Source organism: Oncorhynchus mykiss, chromosome 23 (genome assembly GCF_013265735.2).
Source record: "Oncorhynchus mykiss isolate Arlee chromosome 23, USDA_OmykA_1.1, whole genome shotgun sequence".
Lineage (NCBI taxonomy): Eukaryota > Metazoa > Chordata > Actinopteri > Salmoniformes > Salmonidae > Oncorhynchus > Oncorhynchus mykiss.
Window position 1 is genome coordinate 48,166,974 of NC_048587.1, and position 20,992 is coordinate 48,187,965.

Genomic DNA, 20,992 nt, shown 5'->3' on the forward strand with positions numbered 1-20,992 from the left:
GACCCCGAACCAGGCTGCCGTACCCCTGAGGGGACAGAGACAGAGGTTAGAGCAAGGTGAATCTCCGTTCAGGGATGTTCTTGGTTAGTGATAGTTGGTTGTAACAGTTTAAATTGAGTTAAAAGAGACAGTATTTGGGTTGAGTGTGGGCTCGTCTTTGCAGAGAGTGTACAGAAAAGGCAGAAACAGATTACGATAACAACCCAGGCACGGCAGTGGGTTTCTCGTTTATTTGTGTACGGAACGAGGCCATTTGGATTACCATGTGAGTGTGTGTTCCCCCACTCCCCAGCCCCACAGTTTCAAACCCTAACCCAGTGTAAAGCCGGAGACATTTGGAGGGACTGACCGGGCCAGAGCATTAGTGTTGTGCATCACCACTCAGTCAAACAATGACAAGAGTACAGCAGGATTACATCAGTTCTACTCACACAGACAGGAAGTCAACTGCAGTTGACAAATATGTGCCTCGACATGCCACTCACACAAAACCATGCTCAGACTCACACATTAAAACCCTAATGGATACACACGAGCACGTTCACACGTTCACACGTTCACACACTCATAAAACCCAGTGACAAACAGTGCAAGCCCTCATTCTTCTTTTAGTGCATAGGGAATGAGCTGATGTTCTCTGTTAGTCCTGGGCAGACAGCCAGCCCCCTGGTGGACCTCTGGGTTTGTAGGAGCGTCCCAGAGTGGATGGGGAAAGTGTTCTGTGAAGAAGCAGGATGTGGGTTGGGGAGTAGCAGACACTCAGTAATAAAACAGTATCCATCATTAGAGAGAAACCAGCCAGCTGGGAAAGCCTTTTAAGGCTGCGCACCGCCAGGGGAGAGAGGGAGGGAAGTGCCACACTGATTCTTGTCCTCCCGGGAGGCAGGAATGTTTTAAGAGGGGTCACAAGTTTGGGTTGGGAGGGTTTAGGAGGGTTGGGGGGGGTAGATTGAGTGTTGGTGATTCACAAAGAGAGGCTCTCAGGGTAGCAGGATTATTATAAACACCACAGAAGAAGAAAACAGAGTGACACATCCATCTTTACTGAAACAGACTGTGTGAGATAAGGTTCTGGGAAGACTCATACCCTCTGTAGAAGGTTGTTTCCAGGAAAATAAACACCTTGACTCATTAGGCTACAAACCTAGTGTGTGTGTGTGTGTGTGTGTGTCTTCACGTTTGCCTGTGTGTGTTTGAGCAGCTAGCTCACCAGTGGTACAAGTCAGTATTCAGTAGAGACCATCAAAATCAACAGCTATAGCCAGTAGAGACCATCCAAATCAACAGATATAGCCAGTAGAGACCATCCAAATCAACAGCTATAGCCAGTAGAGACCATCCAAATCAACAGCTATAGCCAGTAGAGACCATCCACATCAACAGCTATAGCCAGTAGAGACCATCCAAATCAACAGAAGTAGAGACCATCCAAATCAACAGATATAGCCAGTAGAGACCATCCAAATCAACAGCTATAGCCAGTAGAGACCATCCAAATCAACAGCTATAGCCAGTAGAGACCATCCAAATCAACAGATATAGCCAGTAGAGACCATCCAAATCAACAGCTACAGCCAATAGAGACCATCCAAATCAACAGATATAGCCAGTAGAGACCATCCAAATCAACAGATATAGCCAGTAGAGACCATCCAAATCAACAGATATAGCCAGTAGAGACTATCCAAATCAACAGATATAGCCAGCAGAGACCATCCAAATCAACAGATATAGCCAGTAGAGACCATCCAAATCAACAGCTATAGCCAGTAGAGACCATCCAAATCAACAGATATAGCCAGTAGAGACCATCCAAATCAACAGATATAGCCAGTAGAGACCATCCAAATCAACAGATATAGCCAGTAGAGACCATCCAAATCAACAGATATAGCCAGTAGAGACCATCCAAATCAACAGATATAGCCAGTAGAGACCATCCAAATCAACAGCTATAGCCAGTAGAGACCATCCAAATCAACAGATATAGCCAGTAGAGACCATCCAAATCAACAGCTATAGCCAGTAGAGACAGAAACTACTGCTATTATTCCACTACCAGAGGCAAATGAGTAGCTTTGGCAGAGACATTTAGTGACGGTTTAACGTCCTTATTTACATCACACTGATCAGCGCTATCAGTGCTATTTCCCATGTTGGTCACTTTACATCATAAAAACAAGCATCCCTTAGCTAAGACAAATAAAAAGATAAATGGCTCCTTTGTAAAATACTTTCAGTGATCTCTCTCCTTTAATCTCCTTTCCCTCAACCTCTCTCCCACCCACCCTCCCTCTCTCTCACTTCTTTCCCCTTCCCGACTCCTTCCATCTCTTCTGTTTCCCCCCTATTCCTCTACCCAGTTCCACACTTTCTTACCTGTCCAGCACCCTCCCCCATTCCATTCCAACAGACTAAAGTACCCCCACCTGTATCTCCATCTTCCCACCTGTATCTCAATCTTCCCACCTGTATCTCCATCTTCCCACCTGTATCTCCATCTTCCCACCTGTATCTCCATCTTCCCACCTGTAGCTCCATCTTCCCACCTGTATCTCCATCTTCCCACCTGTATCTCCATCTTCCCACCTGTATCTCCATCTTCCCACCTGTATCTCCATCTTCCCACCTGGATTTTCTCTCTCCAGCTATCTGATCCTCAGTGGGAACAGATCAACAGATCTACTGTCTATGAATCTCTGTTCCCACCTCCCTAAAATACTTTTACAAGCCTCTCCCTCTTTCTCAATCTCTCCCTCTTTTCCTTCCTTGACCTCTCTCTCTCTCTCAATTCAATTCAGTTCAAGGGGCTTTATTGGCATGGGAAACATAACATTGCAAAAGCAAGTGAAGTAGATAATATACAAAAGTGAAATAAACAATAAAAATGAGCAGTAAACATTACACTCACAGAAGTTCCAAAAGAATAAAGACATCACAAATGTCATATTATGTATACGTATGTACAGTGCCTTGCGAAAGTATTCGGCCCCCTTGAACTTTGTGACCTTTTGCCACATTTCAGGCTTCAAGCATAAAGATATAAAACTGTATTTTTTTGTGAAGAATCAACAACAAGTGGGACACAATCATGAAGTGGAACGACATTTATTGGATATTTCAAACTTTTTTAACAAATCAAAAACTGAAAAATTGGGCGTGCAAAATTATTCAGCCCCTTTACTTTCAGTGCAGCAAACTCTCTCCAGAAGTTCAGTGAGGATCTCTGAATGATCCAATGTTGACCTAAATAAATACAATCCACCTGTGTGTAATCAAGTCTCCGTATAAATGCACCTGCACTGTGATAGTCTCAGAGGTCCGTTAAAAGCGCAGAGAGCATCATGAAGAACAAGGAACACACCAGGCAGGTCCGAGATACTGTTGTGAAGAAGTTTAACCTGTTAGATCTCTAGGGGCGCTATTTCATTTTTGGATAAAAAACGTTCCCGTTTTAAGCGCGATATTTTGTCACGAAAAGATGCTCGACTATGCATATTATTGACATCGATATTATGGAGTTAATTTGGAAAAAAGTTCGCGTTTTGAGGACTGAATTTTCGGTTTTTTTTGGTAGCCAAATGTGATGTATAAAACGGAGCTATTTCTAATACACAAAGAATCTTTTTGGGAAAACTGAGCATCTGCTATCTAACTGAGAGTATCCTCATTGAAAACATCAGAAGTTCTTCAAAGGTAAATTATTTTATTTGAAGGCTTTTATGTTATTGTTGAAATGTTGCGTGCTGGATGCTAACGCTAATGCTAACGCTAAATGCTACGCTAGCTAGCTACTTTTACACAAATTATTGTTTTCCTATGGTTGAGAAGCATATTTTGAAAATCTGAGATGACAGTGTTGTTTACAAAAGGCTAAGCTTGCGAGATGGCATATTTATTTCATTTCATTTGCGATTTTCATGAATAGTTAACGTTGCGTTATGGTAATGAGCTTGAGGCTGTAGTCACGATACCGGATCCGGGTTTGGGAGATCAGAGAGGTTAAAGCCGGATTTGGATACAAAAAGATTTCCCAAGCTTTAAACATCCCAAGGAGCACTGTGCAAGCGATAATATTGAAATGGAAGGAGTATCAGACCACTGCAAATCTACCAAGACCTGGCCGTCCCTCTAAACTTTCAGCTCATACAAGGAGAAGACTGATCAGAGATGCAGCCAAGAGGCCCATGATCACTCTGGATGAACTGCAGAGATCTACAGCTGAGGTGGGAGACTCTGTCCATAGGACAACAATCGTATATTGCACAAATCTGGCCTATGGAAGAGTGGCAAGAAGAAAGCCATTTCTTAAAGATATCCATAAAAAGTGTTGTTTAAAGTTTGCCACAAGCCACCTGGGAGACACACCAAACATGTGGAAGAAGGTGCTCTGGTCAGATGAAACCAAAATTGAACTTTTTGGCAACAATGTAAAACATTATGTTTGGCGTAAAAGCAACACAGCTCATCACCCTGAACACACCATCCCCACTGTCAAACATGGTGGTGGCAGCATCATGGTTTGGGCCTGCTTTTCTTCAGCAGGGACAGGGAAGATGGTTAAAATTGATGGGAAGATGGATGGAGCCAAATACAGGACCATTCTGGAAGAAAACCTGATGGAGTCTGCAAAAGACCTGAGACTGGGATGGAGATTTGTCTTCCAACAAGACAATGATCCAAAACATAAAGCAAAATCTACAATGGAATGGTTCAAAAATAAACATATCCAGGTGTTAGAATGGCCAAGTCAAAGTCCAGACCTGAATCCAATCGAGAATCTGTGGAAAGAACTGAAAACTGCTGTTCACAAATGCTCTTCATCCAACCTCACTGAGCTCGAGCTGTTTTGCAAGGAGGAATGGGAAAAAATGTCAGTCTCTCGATGTGCAAAACTGATAGAGACATACCCCAAGCGACTTACAGCTGTAATCGCAGCAAAAGGTGGCGCTACAAAGTATTAACTTAAGAGGGCTGAATAATTTTGCACGCCCAATTTTTCAGTTTTTGATTTGTTAAAAAAGTTTGAAATATCCAATAAATGTCGTTCCACTTCATGATTGTGTCCCACTTGTTGTTGATTCTTCACAAAAAAATACAGTTTTATATCTTTATGTTTGAAGCCTGAAATGTGGCAAAAGGTCGCTAAGTTCAAGGGGGCCGAATACTTTCGCAAGGCACTGTATATGCAGTGTTGTAACAATCTGCAAATGGTTAAAGTACAAAAGGGGAAATAAATCATTTACAATGGTGTTTGTTCTTCACTGGTCGCCTTTTTCTTGTGTCAACAGGTCACAAATCTTGCTGCTGTGATGACACACTGTGGTATTTCACCCAGTAGATTTGTGAGTTTATCAAAACTGGGTTTGTTTTCTAACTGTTTGTGGATCTGTGTAACCTGAGGGAAATATGTGTCTCTAATATGGTCATACATTTGTCAGGAGGTTAGGAAGTGCAGCTCAGTTTCCACCTCATTTTGTGGGCAGTGTGCACATAGCCTGTCTTCTCTTGAGAGCCATGTCTGTCTACGACGGGTCTTTCTCAATAGCAAGGCTATGCTCACTGAGTCTGTACATAGTCAAAGCTTTTCTTAAGTTTGGGGCAGTCACATTTGTCAGGTATTCTTCCACTGTGTACTCTCTGTTTAGGGCCAAATAGCATTCTAGTTTCCTCAGGTTTTTTGTTAATTCTTTCCAATGTGTCAAGTAATTATTTTTTGTTTTCTCATGATTTGTTTGGCTCTAATTGTGTTGCTGTCCTGAGGCTCTGTGGGATCTGTTTGTGTTTGTGAACAGAACCCCAGGACCAGCTTGCTTAGGGGACTCTTCTCCAGGTTCATCTCTCTGTAGGTGATGGCTTTGTTATGGAAGGTTTGGGAATCGCTTCCTTTTAGTTGTAGAATTTAACGTCTCTTTTCTGGATTTTGATCAATTGCGGTATTCAGCCTAATTCTACTCTGTATGCATTATTTGGTGTTTTACGTTGTACACAGAGGACATTTTTTGCAGAATTCTGCATGCAAAGTTTGTCCCATTTTGTGAATTCTTGGTTGGTGAGCAGATCCCAGACCTCACAACCATAAAGGGCAATGGGCTCTACGACTGATTACATTTTTTTTTGCCAGATCCTAATTGGTATGTCAAATTTTATTTTCCTTTTGATGGTATAGAATGCCCTTCTTGCCTTGTCTCTCAGATTGTTCACAGCTTTGTGGAAGTTACCTGTGGCGCTGATGCTTAGGCCAAGGCGTGTATTGTTTTTTGTGTGCTCTAGGGCAATGGTTTCTAGATGGAATTTGCTGTTAATGATAATGCAGAGGATTTTCCCAAGGTTGCTGTTGACACATATCCCACGGTAGTTACTGGGGTCAAATTTGTCTCTACTTTTGTGGATTGAGGTGATCAGTTCTTGGTTCCAGATATTGGGGAAGATGCCAGAGCTGAGGATGATGTTAAAGTGTTTTATTATAGCCAATTGGCATTTGTTGTCTGTATATGTTATCATTTCATTGAGGATACCATCAACACCACAGGCCTTTTTAGGTTGGAGGGTTTTTATTCTGTCCTGTAGTTCATTCAATGTAATTGGAGAATCCAGTGGGTTTTGGTAGTCTTTAATAGTTTACTTTGATCATGTATATGTTTTTTCTGTTTGTTCTTTGTTATAGAGCCAAAAAGATTGGAGAAGTGATTTACCCATACATCTCCATTTTGGATAGATAATTATTTGTGTTGTTTGTTCAGTGTTTTCCAATTTTCCCAGAAGTGGTTAGTCTATGGATTCTTCAATTACATTGAGCTGATTTCTGACATGCTGCTCCTTCTTTTTCCGAAGTGTATTTCTGTATTGTTTTAGTGATTCACCAGCGTGAAGCCGTAGACTCAGGTTTTCTGGGTCTCTATGTTTTGGTTGGACAGGTTTCTCAATTTCATTCTTAGGTTTCTGCATTCTTCATCAAACCATTTTTCATTGTTGTTCATTTTCTTCAGTTTTCTGTTTGACATTTTTAGATTAAATAGGGAAGCTGAGAGGTCAAATATACTGTTAACATTTTCTACTGCCAAATGAACACCTTCACTATTACAGTGGAACGTTTTGTCCAGGAAGTTGGTTGTCTAGAAGGGTTTGAATATGTTGTTACCTAATTTTTGTTGGTAGGTCTCCACACTATATTCCTTCCATCTATAGCATTTCTTGATATTACTCAGTTCCTTTAGCTTTGATGCCTCATGATTGAGGATTGCTCAGGTGAAGTAGACTGTGATTTTGCTGTGGTCTGATAGGAGTGTCAGTGGGCTGACTGTGAACGCTCGGAGAGACTCTGGGTTGAGGTCAGTGATAAAGTAGTCTACAGTACTACTGCTAAGAGATGAGCTATAGGTGTACCTACCATAGGAGTCCCCTCGAAGCCTACCATTGACTATGTACATACCCAGCGTGCGACAGAGCTGCAGGAGTTGTGACCCGTTTTTGTTGGTTATGTTGTCATAGTTGTGCCTAGGGGGGCATATGGGGGAAGGAATGCTGTCACCTGCAGGCAGGTGTTTGTCCCCCTGTGTGCTGAGGGTGTCAGGTTCTTGTCCGGTTCTGGCATTTAGGTCGTTACAGACTAGTACATGTCCCTGGGCCTGGAAATGATTGATTTCCCCCTCCAGGATGGAGAAGCTGTCTTCATTAAAGTATGGGGATTCTAGTGGGGGGATATAGGTAGCACACAGGTGGACATTTTTCTCTGTTAAGATAATTTCCTTTTGAATTTCTTGCCAAATGTAAAATGTTCCTGTTTTGATTAATTTAATGGAGTGAGTTTGGTCTGCTCTATACCAAATTAGCATACCTCCTGAGTCCCTTCCCGTTTCACACCTGGTAGTTTGGTGGATGGAACTACCAGCTCTCTGTAACCTAGAGGGCAACCAGTGGGTCCGTCTCCTCTATACTATGTTTCTTGTAGGATGACAATGTCTGTATTTCCGATTTCTTTGATGAAGTCCTGGTTCCCGCTCTTTAGGCCAAAGGCAGATGACCTCAGGCCTGGGATATTCCAGGATGATATAGTGAAGGCTTTGTGTTCCATAAAGTGTCCAATATTGTTGGTTGTGTTGTTTGGCATCAGACCAGTAAGTGTGAGCAGAGCCTGCTGAGCATTTGGTACATGCCATTGGCTTGGGGTAGTGTAAGAGTGGGGCTTGGGCCTGTTTGCCTGCTCACGGACTGGGTGTATGTGTGACTTCCATGTTGAGGCCCTCTTTGCGGGGGTGGCGTGCATGGGGTGTGCAGGAGGGGAATACAGTAGGTCTGATCTTACTGGGCCTAAATGGGATGCGGGCATAGTTTACTTGGGGGGTGCTGACTGGTTGGGGTGGGGATGTGGCTGGTGGTGTAGTGGTCTGGATGTAGGTCTTCTCGGCGTCGGTCCTCTGTGTAGGTCTTGTGGGGGGGGGGGGGTCTATTGATCTGTTGCTCCTGTGTAAAGTGTTGGGGCTGCGTTTGAGAGCGATGTCCTTTAGAGTCTGGGCAAAGGTGGGCACTGCTGCCTTGTAGAGGTGGACCTGGTCATAAAGGCTGTTCAAGTCCAGGGTGGACTGGTGGGCCAGGAAAATATTGGGTTTTGAGGCACAGTTACAGGAAATACTTGCGTTTACTCGCTGTATGGTAGCAGGGTGGAAAACTTTTCGTGGTAGCAGGGTGGAGATAACCAGTTGTGCATTGGGGAAAGTAGAAGAAGCTTTTTCAATCACTCCCTTGAGTGCTGTGGCCACCCTTTCCTGCTGTGCTCTCAGGTCATTTGTATATTATTATGTGGCTAGGTGAACCTAGTTGGTCCTCAGACAGAAGGTCTAGGGTGTTTGGACACCAGAGTTTAGACACACTCTGTTTGGGAAAAAGTTTTTTTTTCTTGTATATATTTCCCATTGGAGTCCATAAGGAGAACAATCTGTCTCTTGTGTATGTCCTCAGTGGGTGTGGGGGGGTTATTAGGAGGGCTATCAGGGTGCTCAGAGGGGGTGAGATCCGCTGGGCTTGGGGTTCTTCATTTGTCTGTTCTGCTGTGATGTCAACGCTATGGTCAGGGTCTGGTGTGGACTGTTCTGCTGTGGTGTCGAGACTGTTGTCGGGTGCTGAGGTGGGCTGATCTGCTGGCTTCTCTATGAGGGTAGCCACCTCTCTAGTGGGTTGTTCTCTGTCACACGCCAACCCCCTCACCCTCTGCTTCAGCAGTCTGATCCTCTCCTCTAGTGCTCTGTTATTCTCCTGCTCCTGATTTTTATCCTGTTGAAGTTGTCTCACCACAGTCCAGAGTGCAGATATGTCTCTCTCCACCTCCAGCTCTCTGGGTCTGGTTAAGGGGGTGTTGTTCTGCTGGACTGTTGTCTGGGTCTGAGCTGACTGGAGTGTAATCACCTGCTGTTCCAGCTCCACCTGCCTTACCTCCAGCTGGGTAAATGTATCCTTCTTTTCAATGAGGGAGTAGTACTCTGTGTTGGCAGGTTGACTTTCCGCTTGGGGTTGCTCGTCTGTGGGGTTATATAACATCCGGTCTGACTCGCTCGGAGTGGGGATATCTTTCTCAAGGGAGAGCTTCTCCTGCTCAGCTAATTCTTTGATTAGGTGAAAGTCCTGCGGAAACTGCTTGGGGTTGCCCTGTACCAATACTGTTCCAGACTTCTAGAGATTTATATTAGCTGACTCAGAGTCCTCGTTGTCTAGTATCCTGAGTTTTCACCCCTCGTAAACACAGGGTTAGTGTGCTAATATAGCGCTGTGCCATGCCAGGGGATGGTTTGTGTGGAAGGTGAGGTTGCTGATGTTCCCAAATCTTATAATAGTCAGCAAGAAGTGTCTCTTGATTTTTCATAAGGAGCTTCATTTTGTGCTGTTTTTGTGTCTTATCATTCTTCACATAGGGCTTTGACACCTCTCACTTGACATGTCAGTGCTAATTGTTGTATCAAGCTTGGAAGCCTTAATTTAGCATTCAGTCCTTATAAAGTAATGTAATGTATTTCTCTCCCTCTCTCTCCCTCCCTCCCCCTCTTTCCCTCTGTTTGGGGAGTGTGTGTAAATGTAAACAGGCCAATACTCCCACTAACATACCAGCACTTCTCAGGAAGAGAGATTAGAAGGACATAAAGAAACGAGGGAGGTTGTACATGTCAGGCAGAGGAGGGAGCCACAACAAACAGGACAAATCTAGCTAGTAGACATATGTAAACATATGTTCCCCATGACAATAAAGCCCTTAAATTGAAATTGAATTGAATTGAGAGAAAGAGAACGCACACAAGGTAGCAAAGTCCTGAACATTGTGCCTGAAAAGCTGACCTGCTGAGGAGTGACGGACTCCATCCTAGCTGGAGGGGTGCTCTCATCTTATCTACCAACATAGACAGGGCTCTAACTCCTCTAGCTCCACAATGAAATAGGGTGCAGGCCAGGCAGCAGGCTGTTAGCCAGCCTGCCAGCATAGTGGAGTCTGCCACTAGCACAGTCAGTGTAGTCAGCTCAGTTATCACCATTGAGACCGTGTCTGTGCCTCGACCTAGGTTGGGCAAAACTAAACATGGCGGTGTTCGCCTTAGCAATCTCACTAGGATAAAGACCTCCTCCATTCCTGTCATTATTGAAAGAGATAATGATACCTCACATCTCAAAATAGGGCTACTTAATGTTAGATCCCTTACTTCAAAGGCAATTATAGTCAATGAACTAATCACTGATCATAATCTTGATGTGATTGGCCTGACTGAAACATGGCTCAAGCCTGATGAATTTACTGTGTTAAATGAGGCCTCACCTCCTGGCTACACTAGTGACCATATCCCCCGTGCATCCCACAAAGGCGAAGGTGTTGCTAACATTTACGATAGCAAATTTCAATTTACAAAAAAAAAAAAATGACGTTTTCGTCTTTTGAGCTTCTAGTCATGAAATCTATGCAGCCTACTCAATCACTTTTCATAGCTACTGTTTACAGGCCTCCTGGGCCATATACAGCGTTCCTCATTGAGTTCCATGAATTCCTATCGGACCTTGTAGTCATAGCAGATAATATTCTAATCTTTGGTGACTTTAATATTCACATGGAAAAGTCCACAGACACACTGCAAAAGGCTTTCGGAGCCATCATCGACTCAGTGGGTTTTGTCCAACATGTCTCTGGACCCACTCACTGTCACAGTCATACTCTGGACCTAGTTTTGTCCCATGGAATAAATGTTGTGGATCTTAATGTTTTTCCTCATAATCCTGGACTATCGGACCACCATTTTATTACGTTTGCAATTGCAACAAATAATCTGCTCAGACCCCAACCAAGGAACATCAAAAGTCGTGCTATAAATTCACAGACAACACAAAAATTCCTTGATGTCCTTCCAGATTCCCTCTGTCTACCCAAGGATGCCAGGATGCTCGATCATCCTATTTTTCTAACTTAATTGAGGAAAATAAGAACAATCCGAAATTCCTTTTTGATACTGTTGCAAAGCTAACTAAAAAGCAGCATCCCCAAGAGAGGATGGCTTTCACTTTAGCAGTGATAAATTCATGAACTTCTTTGAGGAAAAAAATCATGATTATTAGAAAGCAAATTACGAACTCCTCTTTAAATCTGCATATTCCTTCAAAGCTCAGTTGTCCTGAGTCTGCACAACTCTGCCAGGACCTAGGATCAAGAGAGACGCTCAAGTGCTTTAGTACTATATCTCTTGACACAATGATTCAAATAATCATGGCCTCTAAACCTTCAAGCTGCATACTGGACCCTATTCCAACTAAACTACTGAAGGAGCTGCTTCCTGTGCTTGGCCCTCCTATGTTGAACATAATAAACGGCTCTCTATCCACCAGATGTGTACCAAACTCACTAAAAGTGGCAGTAATAAAGCCTCTCTTGAAAAAGCCAAACCTTGACCCAGATAATATAAAAAACTATTGGCCTATATCGAATCTTCAATTCCTCTCAATAATTTTAGAAAAGGCTGTTGCGCAGCAACTCACTGCCTTCCTGAAGACAAACAATGTATACGAAATGCTTCAGTCTGGTTTTAGACCCCATCATAGCACTGAGACTGCACTTGTGAAGGTGGTAAATTACCTTTTAATGGCATCAGACCGAGGCTCTGCATCTGTCCTCGTGCTCCTAGGCCTTAGTGCTGCTTTTGATACCATCGATCACCACATTCTTTTGGAGAGATTGGAAACCCAAATTGGTCTACACGGACAAGTTCTGGCCTGGTTTAGATCTTATCTGACGGAAAGATATCAGTTTGTCTCTGTGAATGGTTTGTCCTCTGACAAATCAACTGTACATTTCGGTGTTCCTCAAGGTTCCGTTTTAGGACCACTATTGTTTTCACTATATATTTTACCTCTTGGGGATGTCATTCGAAAACATAATGTTAACTTTCACTGCTATGCGGATGACACACAGCTGTACATTTCAATGAAACATGGTGAAGCCCCAAAATTGCCCTCACTAGAAGCATGTGTTTCAGACATAAGGAAGTGGATGGCTGCAAACTTTCTACTTTTAAACTCGGACAAAACAGAGATGCTTGTTCTAGGTCCCAAGAAACAAAGAGATCTTCTGTTGAATCTGACAATTAATCTTAATGGTTGTACAGTCGTCTCAAATAAAACTGTGAAGGACCTCGGCATTACTCTGGACCCTGATCTCTCTTTTGAAGAACATATCAAGACCATTTCAAGGACAGCTTTTTTCCATCTACGTAACATTGCAAAAATCAGAAACTTTCTGTCCAAAAATGATGCAGAAAAATTCATCCATGCTTTTGTCACTTCTAGGTTAGACTACTGCAATGCTCTACTTTCCGGCTACCCGGATAAAACACTAAATAAACTTCAGTTAGTGCTAAATACGGCTGCTAGAATCCTGACTAGAACCAAAAAATTTGATCATATTACTCCAGTGCTAGCCTCCCTACACTGGCTTCCTGTCAAAGCAAGGGCTGATTTCAAGGTTTTACTGCTAACCTACAAAGCATTACATGGGCTTGCTCCTACCTATCTCTCTGATTTGGTCCTGCCGTACATACCTACACGTACGCTACGGTCACAAGACGCAGGCCTCCTAATTGTCCCTAGAATTTCTAAACAAACAGCTGGAGGCAGGGCTTTCTCCTATAGAGCTCAATTTTTATGGAACGGTCTGCCTACCCATGTCAGAGACGCAAACTCGGTCTCAACCTTTAAGTCTTTACTGAAGACTCATCTCTTCAGTGGGTCATATGATTGAGTGTAGTCTGGCCCAGGAGTGGGAAGGGGAACGGAAAGGCTCTGGAGCAACGAACCGCCCTTGCTGTTTCTGCCTGGCCGGTTCCCCTCTTTCCACTGGGATTCTCTGCCTCTAACCCTATTACAGGGGCTGAGTCACTGGCTTACTGGGGCTCTCTCATACTGTCCCTGGGAGGGGTGCGTCACCAGAGTGGGTTGAGTCACTGATGTGATCGTCTTGTCTGGGTTGGCGCCCGCCCCTTGGGTTGTGCCGTGGCGGAAATCTTTGTGGGCTATACTCAGCCTTGTCTCAGGATGGTAAGTTGGTGGTTGAAGATATCCCTCTAGTGGTGTGGGGGCTGTGCTTTGGCAAAGTGGGTGGGGTTATATCCTTCCTGTTTGGCCCTGTCCGGGGGTGTCCTCGGATGGGGCCACAGTGTCTCCTGACCCCTCCTGTCTCAGCCTCCAGTATTTATGCTGCAGTAGTTTATGTGTCGGGGGGCAAGGGTCAGTTTGTTATATCTGGAGTACTTCTCCTGTCCTATTCGGTGTCCTGTGTGAATTTAAGTGTGCTCTCTCTAATTCTCTCTTTCGTTCTCTCTCTCGGAGGACCTGAGCCCTAGGACCATGCCCCAGGACTACCTGACATGATGACTCCTTGCTGTCCCCAGTCCACCTGGCCGTGCTGCTGCTCCAGTTTCAACTGTTCTGCCTTATTATTATTCGACCATGCTGGTATGAACATTTGAACATCTTGGCCATGTTCTGTTATAATCTCCACCCGGCCGGGCCAGAAGAGGACACCTCACATAGCCTGGTTCCTCTCTAGGTTTCTTCCTAGGTTTTGGCCTTTCTAGGGAGTTTTTCCTAGCCACCGTGCTTCTACACCTGCATTGCTTGCTGTTTGGGGTTTTAGGCTGGGTTTCTAAAATCAAATCAAATCAAATCAAATTGCATTTGTCACATACACATGGTTAGCAGATGTTAATGCGAGTGTAGCGAAATGCTTGTGCTTCTAGTTCCGACAATGCAGTAATAACAAGTAATCTAACTAACAATTCCAAAACTACTGTCTTGTACACAGTGTAAGGGGATAAAGAATATGTACATAAGGATATATGAATGAGTGATGGTACAGAGCAGCATAGGCAAGATACAGTAGATGGTATCGAGTACAGTATATACATATGAGATGAGTATGTAAACAAAGTGGCATAGTTAAAGTGGCTAGTGATACATGTATTACATAAGGATACAGTCAATGATATAGAGTACAGTATATACGTATGCATATTAAATGAATAATGTAGGGTAAGTAACATTATATAAGGTAGCATTGTTTAAAGTGGCTAGTGATATATTTACATCATTTCCCATCAATTCCCATTATTAAAGTGGCTGGAGTTGAGTCAGTGTCAGTGTGTTGGCAGCAGCCACTCAATGTTAGTGGTGGCTGTTTAACAGTCTGATGGCCTTGAGATAGAAGCTGTTTTTCAGTCTCTCGGTCCCAGCTTTGATGCACCTGTACTGACCTCGCCTTCTGGATGATAGCGGGGTGAACAGGCAGTGGCTCGGGTGGTTGATGTCCTTGATGATCTTTATGGCCTTCCTGTGACATCGGGTGGTATAGGTGTCCTGGAGGGCAGGTAGTTTGCCCCGGGTGATGCGTTGTGCAGACCTCACTACCCTCTGGAGAGCCTTACGGTTGAGGGCGGAGCAGTTGCCGTACCAGGCAGTAATACAGCCCGCCAGGATGCTCTCGATTGTGCATCTGTAGAAGTTTGTGAGTGCTTTTGGTGTCAAGCCGAATTTCTTCAGCCTCCTGAGGTTGAAGAGGCGCTGCTGCGCCTTCTTCACAATGCTGTCTGTGTGAGTGGACCAATTCTGGTTGTCTGTGATGTGTATGCCGAGGAACTTAAAACTTGCTACCCTCTCCACTACTGTTCCATCGATGTGGATAGGGGGGTGTTCCCTCTGCTGTTTCCTGAAGTCCACAATCATCTCCTTAGTTTTGTTGACGTTGAGTGTGAGGTTATTTTCCTGACACCACACTCCGAGGGCCCTCACCTCCTCCCTGTAGGCCGTCTCGTCGTTGTTGGTAATCAAGCCTACCACTGTTGTGTCATCAGCAAACTTAATGATTGAGTTGGAGGCGTGCGTGGCCACGCAGTCGTGGGTGAACAGGGAGTACAGGAGAGGGCTCAGAACGCACCCTTGTGGGGCCCCAGTGTTGAGGATCAGCGGGGAAGAGATATTGTTGCCTACCCTCACCACCTGGGGGCGGCCCGTCAGGAAGTCAAGTACCCAGTTGCACAGGGCGGGGTTGAGACCCAGGGTCTCGAGCTTGATGACGAGCTTGGAGGGTACTATGGTGTTGAATGCCGAGCTGTAGTCGATGAACAGCATTCTCACATAGGTATTCCTCTTGTCCAGATGGGTTAGGGCAGTGTGCAGTGTGGTTGAGATTGCATCGTCTGTGGACCTATTTGGGCGGTAAGCAAATTGGAGTGGGTCTAGGGTGTCAGGTAGGGTGGAGGTGATATGGTCCTTGACTAGTCTCTCAAAGCACTTCATGATGACGGAAGTGAGTGCTACGGGGCGGTAGTCGTTTAGCTCAGTTACCTTAGCTTTCTTGGGAACAGGAACAATGGTGGCCCTCTTGAAGCATGTGGGAACAGCAGACTGGTATAGGGATTGATTGAATATGTCCGTAAACACACCGGCCAGCTGGTCTGCGCATGCTCTGAGGGCGCGGCTGGGGATGCCGTCTGGGCCTGCAGCCTTGCGAGGGTTAACACGTTTAAATGTCTTACTCACCTCGGCTGCAGTGAAGGAGAGACCGCATGTTTTCGTTGCAGGCCATGTCAGTGGCACTGTATTGTCCTCAAAGCGGGCAAAAAAGTTATTTAGTCTGCCTGGGAGCAGGACATCCTGGTCCGTGACTGGGCTGGATTTATTCCTGTAGTCCGTGATTGACTGTAGACCCTGCCACATGCCTCTTGTGTCTGAGCCGTTGAATTGAGATTCTACTTTGTCTCTGTACTGACGCTTAGCTTGTTTGATAGCCTTGCAGAGGGAATAGCTGCACTGTTTGTATTCGGTCATGTTACCAGACACCTTGCCCTGATTAAAAGCAGTGGTTCGCGCTTTCAGTTTCACGCGAATGCTGCCATCAATCCACGGTTTCTGGTTAGGGAATGTTTTAATCGTTGCTATGGGAACGTCATCTTCAACGCACGTTCTAATGAACTCGCACACCGAATCAGCGTATTCGTCAATGTTGTTGTCTGACGCAATACGAAACATGTCCCAGTCCACGTGATGGAAGCAGTCTTGGAGTGTGGAGTCAGCTTGGTCGGACCAGCGTTGGACAGACCTCAGCGTGGGAGCCTCTTGTTTTAGTTTCTGTCTGTAGGCAGGGATCAACAAAATGGAGTCGTGGTCAGCTTTTCCGAAAGGGGGGCGGGGCAGGGCCTTATATGCGTCGCGGAAGTTAGAGTAACAATGATCCAAGGTTTTTCCACCCCTGGTTGCGCAATCGATATGCTGATACAATTTAGGGAGTCTTGTTAAAATCCCCAGCTACAATGAATGCAGCCTCCGGATAAATAGTTTCCAGTTTGCAAAGAGTCAAATAAAGTTCATTCAGAGCCATCGATGTGTCTGCTTGGGGGGGATATATGCGGCTGTGATTATAATCGAAGAGAATTCTCTTGGTAGATAATGCAGTCTACATTTGATTGTGAGGAATTCTAAATCAGGTGAACAGAAGGGTTTGAGTTCCTGTATGTTTCTTTCATCACACCATGTCACGTTAGCCATAAGGCATACGCCCCCACCCCTCTTCTTACCAGAAAGATGTTTGTTTCTGTCTGCGCGATGCGTGGAGAAACCCGTTGGCTGCACCGCCTCGGATAGCGTCTCTCCAGTGAGCCACGTTTCCGTGAAGCAAAGAACGTTACAGTCTCTGATGTCTCTCTGGAATGCTACCCTTGCTCGGATTTCATCAACCTTGTTGTCAAGAGACTGGACATTGGCAAGAAGAATGCTAGGGAGTGGTGCACGGTGTGCCCGTCTCCGGAGTCTGACCAGAAGACCGCCTCGTTTCCCTCTTTTTCAGAGTCGTTTTTTTGGGTCGCTGCATGGGATCCGCTCCGTTGTCCTGTTTGTAAGGCAGAACACAGGATCCGCGTCGCGAAAAACATATTCTTGGTCGTACTGATGGTGAGTTGACGCTGATCTTATATTCAGTAGTTCTTCTCGACTGTATGTAATGAAACCTAAGATGACCTGGGGTACTAATGTAAGAAATAACATGTAAAAAAAACAAAAAACTGCATAGTTTCCTAGGAACGCGAAGCGAGGCGGCCATCTCTGTCGGCGCCGGAAGTAGTATCTGTACAGCCCTTTGAGATATCAGCTGATGTACGAAGGGCTATATAAATATATTTGATTTGATTTGATTCAGGGGATTCATCCTCAGTCACAGGTCATGTGACACCTTCAGGAGATTCATCCTCAGTCACAGGTCATGTGACACTTTCAGGGGATTCATCCTCAGTCACAGGTCACGTGACACCTTCAGGGGATTTCTCAGTCACAGGTCATGTGACACCTTCAGGGGGTTCATCTTCAGTCACATGTCAAGTGGCACCTTCAGGGGATTTCTCAGTCACAGGTCATGTGACACCTTCAGGGTATTCATCCTCAGTCACATGTCAAGTGGCACCTTCAGGGGATTTCTCAGTCACAGGTCATGTGACACCTTCAGGGGATTCATCCTCAGTCACAGGTCATGTGACATCTTCAGGGGATTTCTCAGTCACAGGTCATGTGACACATTCAGGGGATTCATCCTCAGTCACAGGTCATGTGACACCTTCAGGGGATTCATCCTCAGTCACAGGTCATGTGACCTTCAGGGGATTCATCTTCAGTCACAGGTCATGTGACACCTTCAGGGGATTCATCCTCAGTCACAGGTCATGTGACTCCTTCAAGGGATTTCTCAGTTACAGGTCATGTGACTCCTTCAGGGGATTCTAAAACGGTTGTATTAACACATGATCTTAACCTTTCTTTCCTTCATCCTACTCTCTTTCTCCAACTCCCTCTGTGTTTCTATCTTCCTCCCACTCCCTCCTCTGTCTCTCTCTCTCTCTCTCTCTCTCTCTCTCTTACTTGATGATTTGTTTGGGGATGGACGAGCGGCGCCGGGTGACCAGTTTGGGGACACAGGAGCTCCTGCGGCGTACAGACACCAGTCGGGGGCCCTTCTGGCCCTTATGAGGGACCGTGTTGACCCGCTTGAAATGCACCCTCTTCCCACTACACACACCAGACAGGGGGAAGACGGGGAGGTAGGTAGGCAGAGAAGGAGAGAGAAGGAAAACATACAGAGAAAGGAGAGAGAGTGGGAAGTAAAAGAGAGAAAAAATATCAATAAAAATAGTATAAAGTTCAGATCAGCCGGAAGAAGAGTCAGTCAGTAAAAGTTAGGGTTTAGAAAAGATATTCAGGGCATGCAGAAATCATAGTAGTGAGTAGTTAAGCAAGGATAGTGGATGGTGTGGTGTGTGAAGCAAGCATGTGTGTGTGTGGTCTCACCTCTTGATGGTCTCTGTGATGGAGGGCTGGCGCTGCAGAGGGGGTCGGAGATAATTGCTGGGGTCAAAGGTTGCGATGCCTGATTGTGTGATCTCACAGGGCATGCTCACACTGTGCAGGAACCCCTGCCTCTTCACCGGCTGCAACACACACCAGACAACAAAAACGTATTTCTCCTCAATAGCTCAGTGGATTTACTGTAGCTGGTGTACATTGTAATGCATCTATTGAAACTGTATGTAGGCCAGATTACAGTACCTGTATGTAGGCCAGATTACACCACCTCTATGTAGGCCAGATTATACTACCTCTATGTAGGCCAGATTACACTACCTCTATGTAGGCCAGATTACACTACCTCTATGTAGGCCAGATTACACTACCTCTATGTAGGCCAGATTACACTACCTCTATGTAAACCAGTTTACAGTGACTCTACCTGTATGTAGACCAGATTACAGTACCTGTATGTAGGCCAGATTACAGTACCTGTATACAGGCCAGATTATAGTAACTGTATCTATGAATGTGTGTGCTGTACCTGTATAAGTGTGTTTTCGGTGTCTATCGATTTGCATTGTATCTGTAACGTAAGGTCGCAGTTGTAAATGAGAACTTGTTCTCAACTTGCCTACCTGGTTAAATAAAGGTGAAATAAAATAAATGCATAAAAAACTATTTGCACATCATTACAACACTGTATTTAGACATAACATGGCATTTGAAATGTCTTTATTCTATTGGAACTTCTGTGAGTGTAATGTTTACTGTTCATTTTATTGTTTATTTCCCTTTTCTTTATTATCTATTTCACTTGCTTTGGCAATGTAAACATATGTTTCCCATTCCAATAAAGCCCCTCAAATTGAATTGAGAGAGACAGATCGAGAGAGAGAGAGGTGTTTCATCATACCTGTATTAATGTTAAGGGCTCATCCAGGGACAGCTGTGGGGGGATGTCCACTCTGAGCCATGGAGGTTTCTTCCTCTGCAGACTGCTGCTCTCCTGGGGCTGGCTGGGCTCAGCCATGCTCTCTACCGCCCCCTACCGCGCTACACCTGCCAGCTGGAGACACATGGAGAGGAAGGAGAGATGTGAGACAGAAGTTCAGAACGCACACACAAGCACACACACACACCCACACACAGTAGCCGTACTACAGATAAACCCAGCGATCTGACACAGAGTGGAGCACATTGAGCAGCTTTATTGAGAACTTTTCATGATTGGGTAATTCCATAATCCTAATGCTGCCAGCCCAGCCCATCACAGACAGACAGATTGCCCTCTAAACTGGACATACCCTGCCCTGTGTCCACTGTGCCCTGCCCATCTGGACACAGCCTCAGATTTAGGCTTTAGAGCAGTCTGCACTGGGCTGTCTTTATGTATATTCACGGCCTTCTTCCATTCAGTGTAGTCATCAGTGCGATCACTGTACCACTGCATGACCAAGGCAGACCTATGATTTCCATGGACTGTTTTGAAGTCTTTGTACTACTATAAACTCCCACAAGGGGGCAGTGACTGCCTCTAAAACTTCTCCCCAATAAATGTTGTATTTACTGTTAGTCTTTGAACTCGGCCACCTCTGTGTGGGGGGTGGCTGAGGATGTTTATACACACACACACACACACACACACACACACACACACACACGCACACACACGCACACACACGCACACACACACACACACACACACACGCACACACACACACACACACACACACACACACACACACACACGCACACACACGCACACACACGCACACACACACCCTTTATACAGTAAACCTCTAACAAGCTGCTAATCAAGGCCAACCCCTGGAAGCAGCCATCTGCACCGGAACCGCTGCATCAAAGGACCAGCCTGACTCAAGTATAATGAGGGGTTCAACTCCACACATATAGTACTGAGGAATCCTGTGGACAGAACCACAGAGAGGGATTGATTGGGATACTGTACACATACAATTCAAACCTAAACCCACACCGTCTACAGACTGGCAGGGGGTTTCTGGCAGGGGACTGGCAGGGGGTTTCTCCTTTCTCAAGGAGTTGACTAATACAGTATATTGCTTGCCATGTGTCAAGAGCTAGGATATGATCTTTGATGTAAGCCTTAGGCAAACTTGTATTGATATAG

At 45.0% G+C, this 20,992-nt stretch overlaps 1 protein-coding gene across 2 annotated transcripts in view; it reads right to left on the bottom strand.

Annotated features, from left to right (window-relative positions):
* Positions 1–20,992, bottom strand: part of LOC110502896 (inactive rhomboid protein 1) — a 132,287-nt gene that overhangs the window by 9,263 nt on the left and 102,032 nt on the right. The window contains exons 2-4 of one of the 2 annotated variants that reach the window (XM_036960654.1): positions 19,757–19,909; positions 18,844–18,983; positions 1–25 (exon numbers count right to left, since the gene is read on the bottom strand). The exon at positions 1–25 is cut by the window's left edge and continues 195 nt beyond it. In XM_036960654.1, coding sequence (XP_036816549.1) covers positions 1–25; positions 18,844–18,983; positions 19,757–19,873 — 282 coding nt within the window. In that variant the 5' untranslated portion in view covers positions 19,874–19,909. Of the gene's footprint in view, positions 26–2,589; positions 2,689–18,843; positions 18,984–19,756; positions 19,910–20,992 lie in introns of those variants that run through there. The other variant, XM_036960655.1, reaches the window with a different exon arrangement.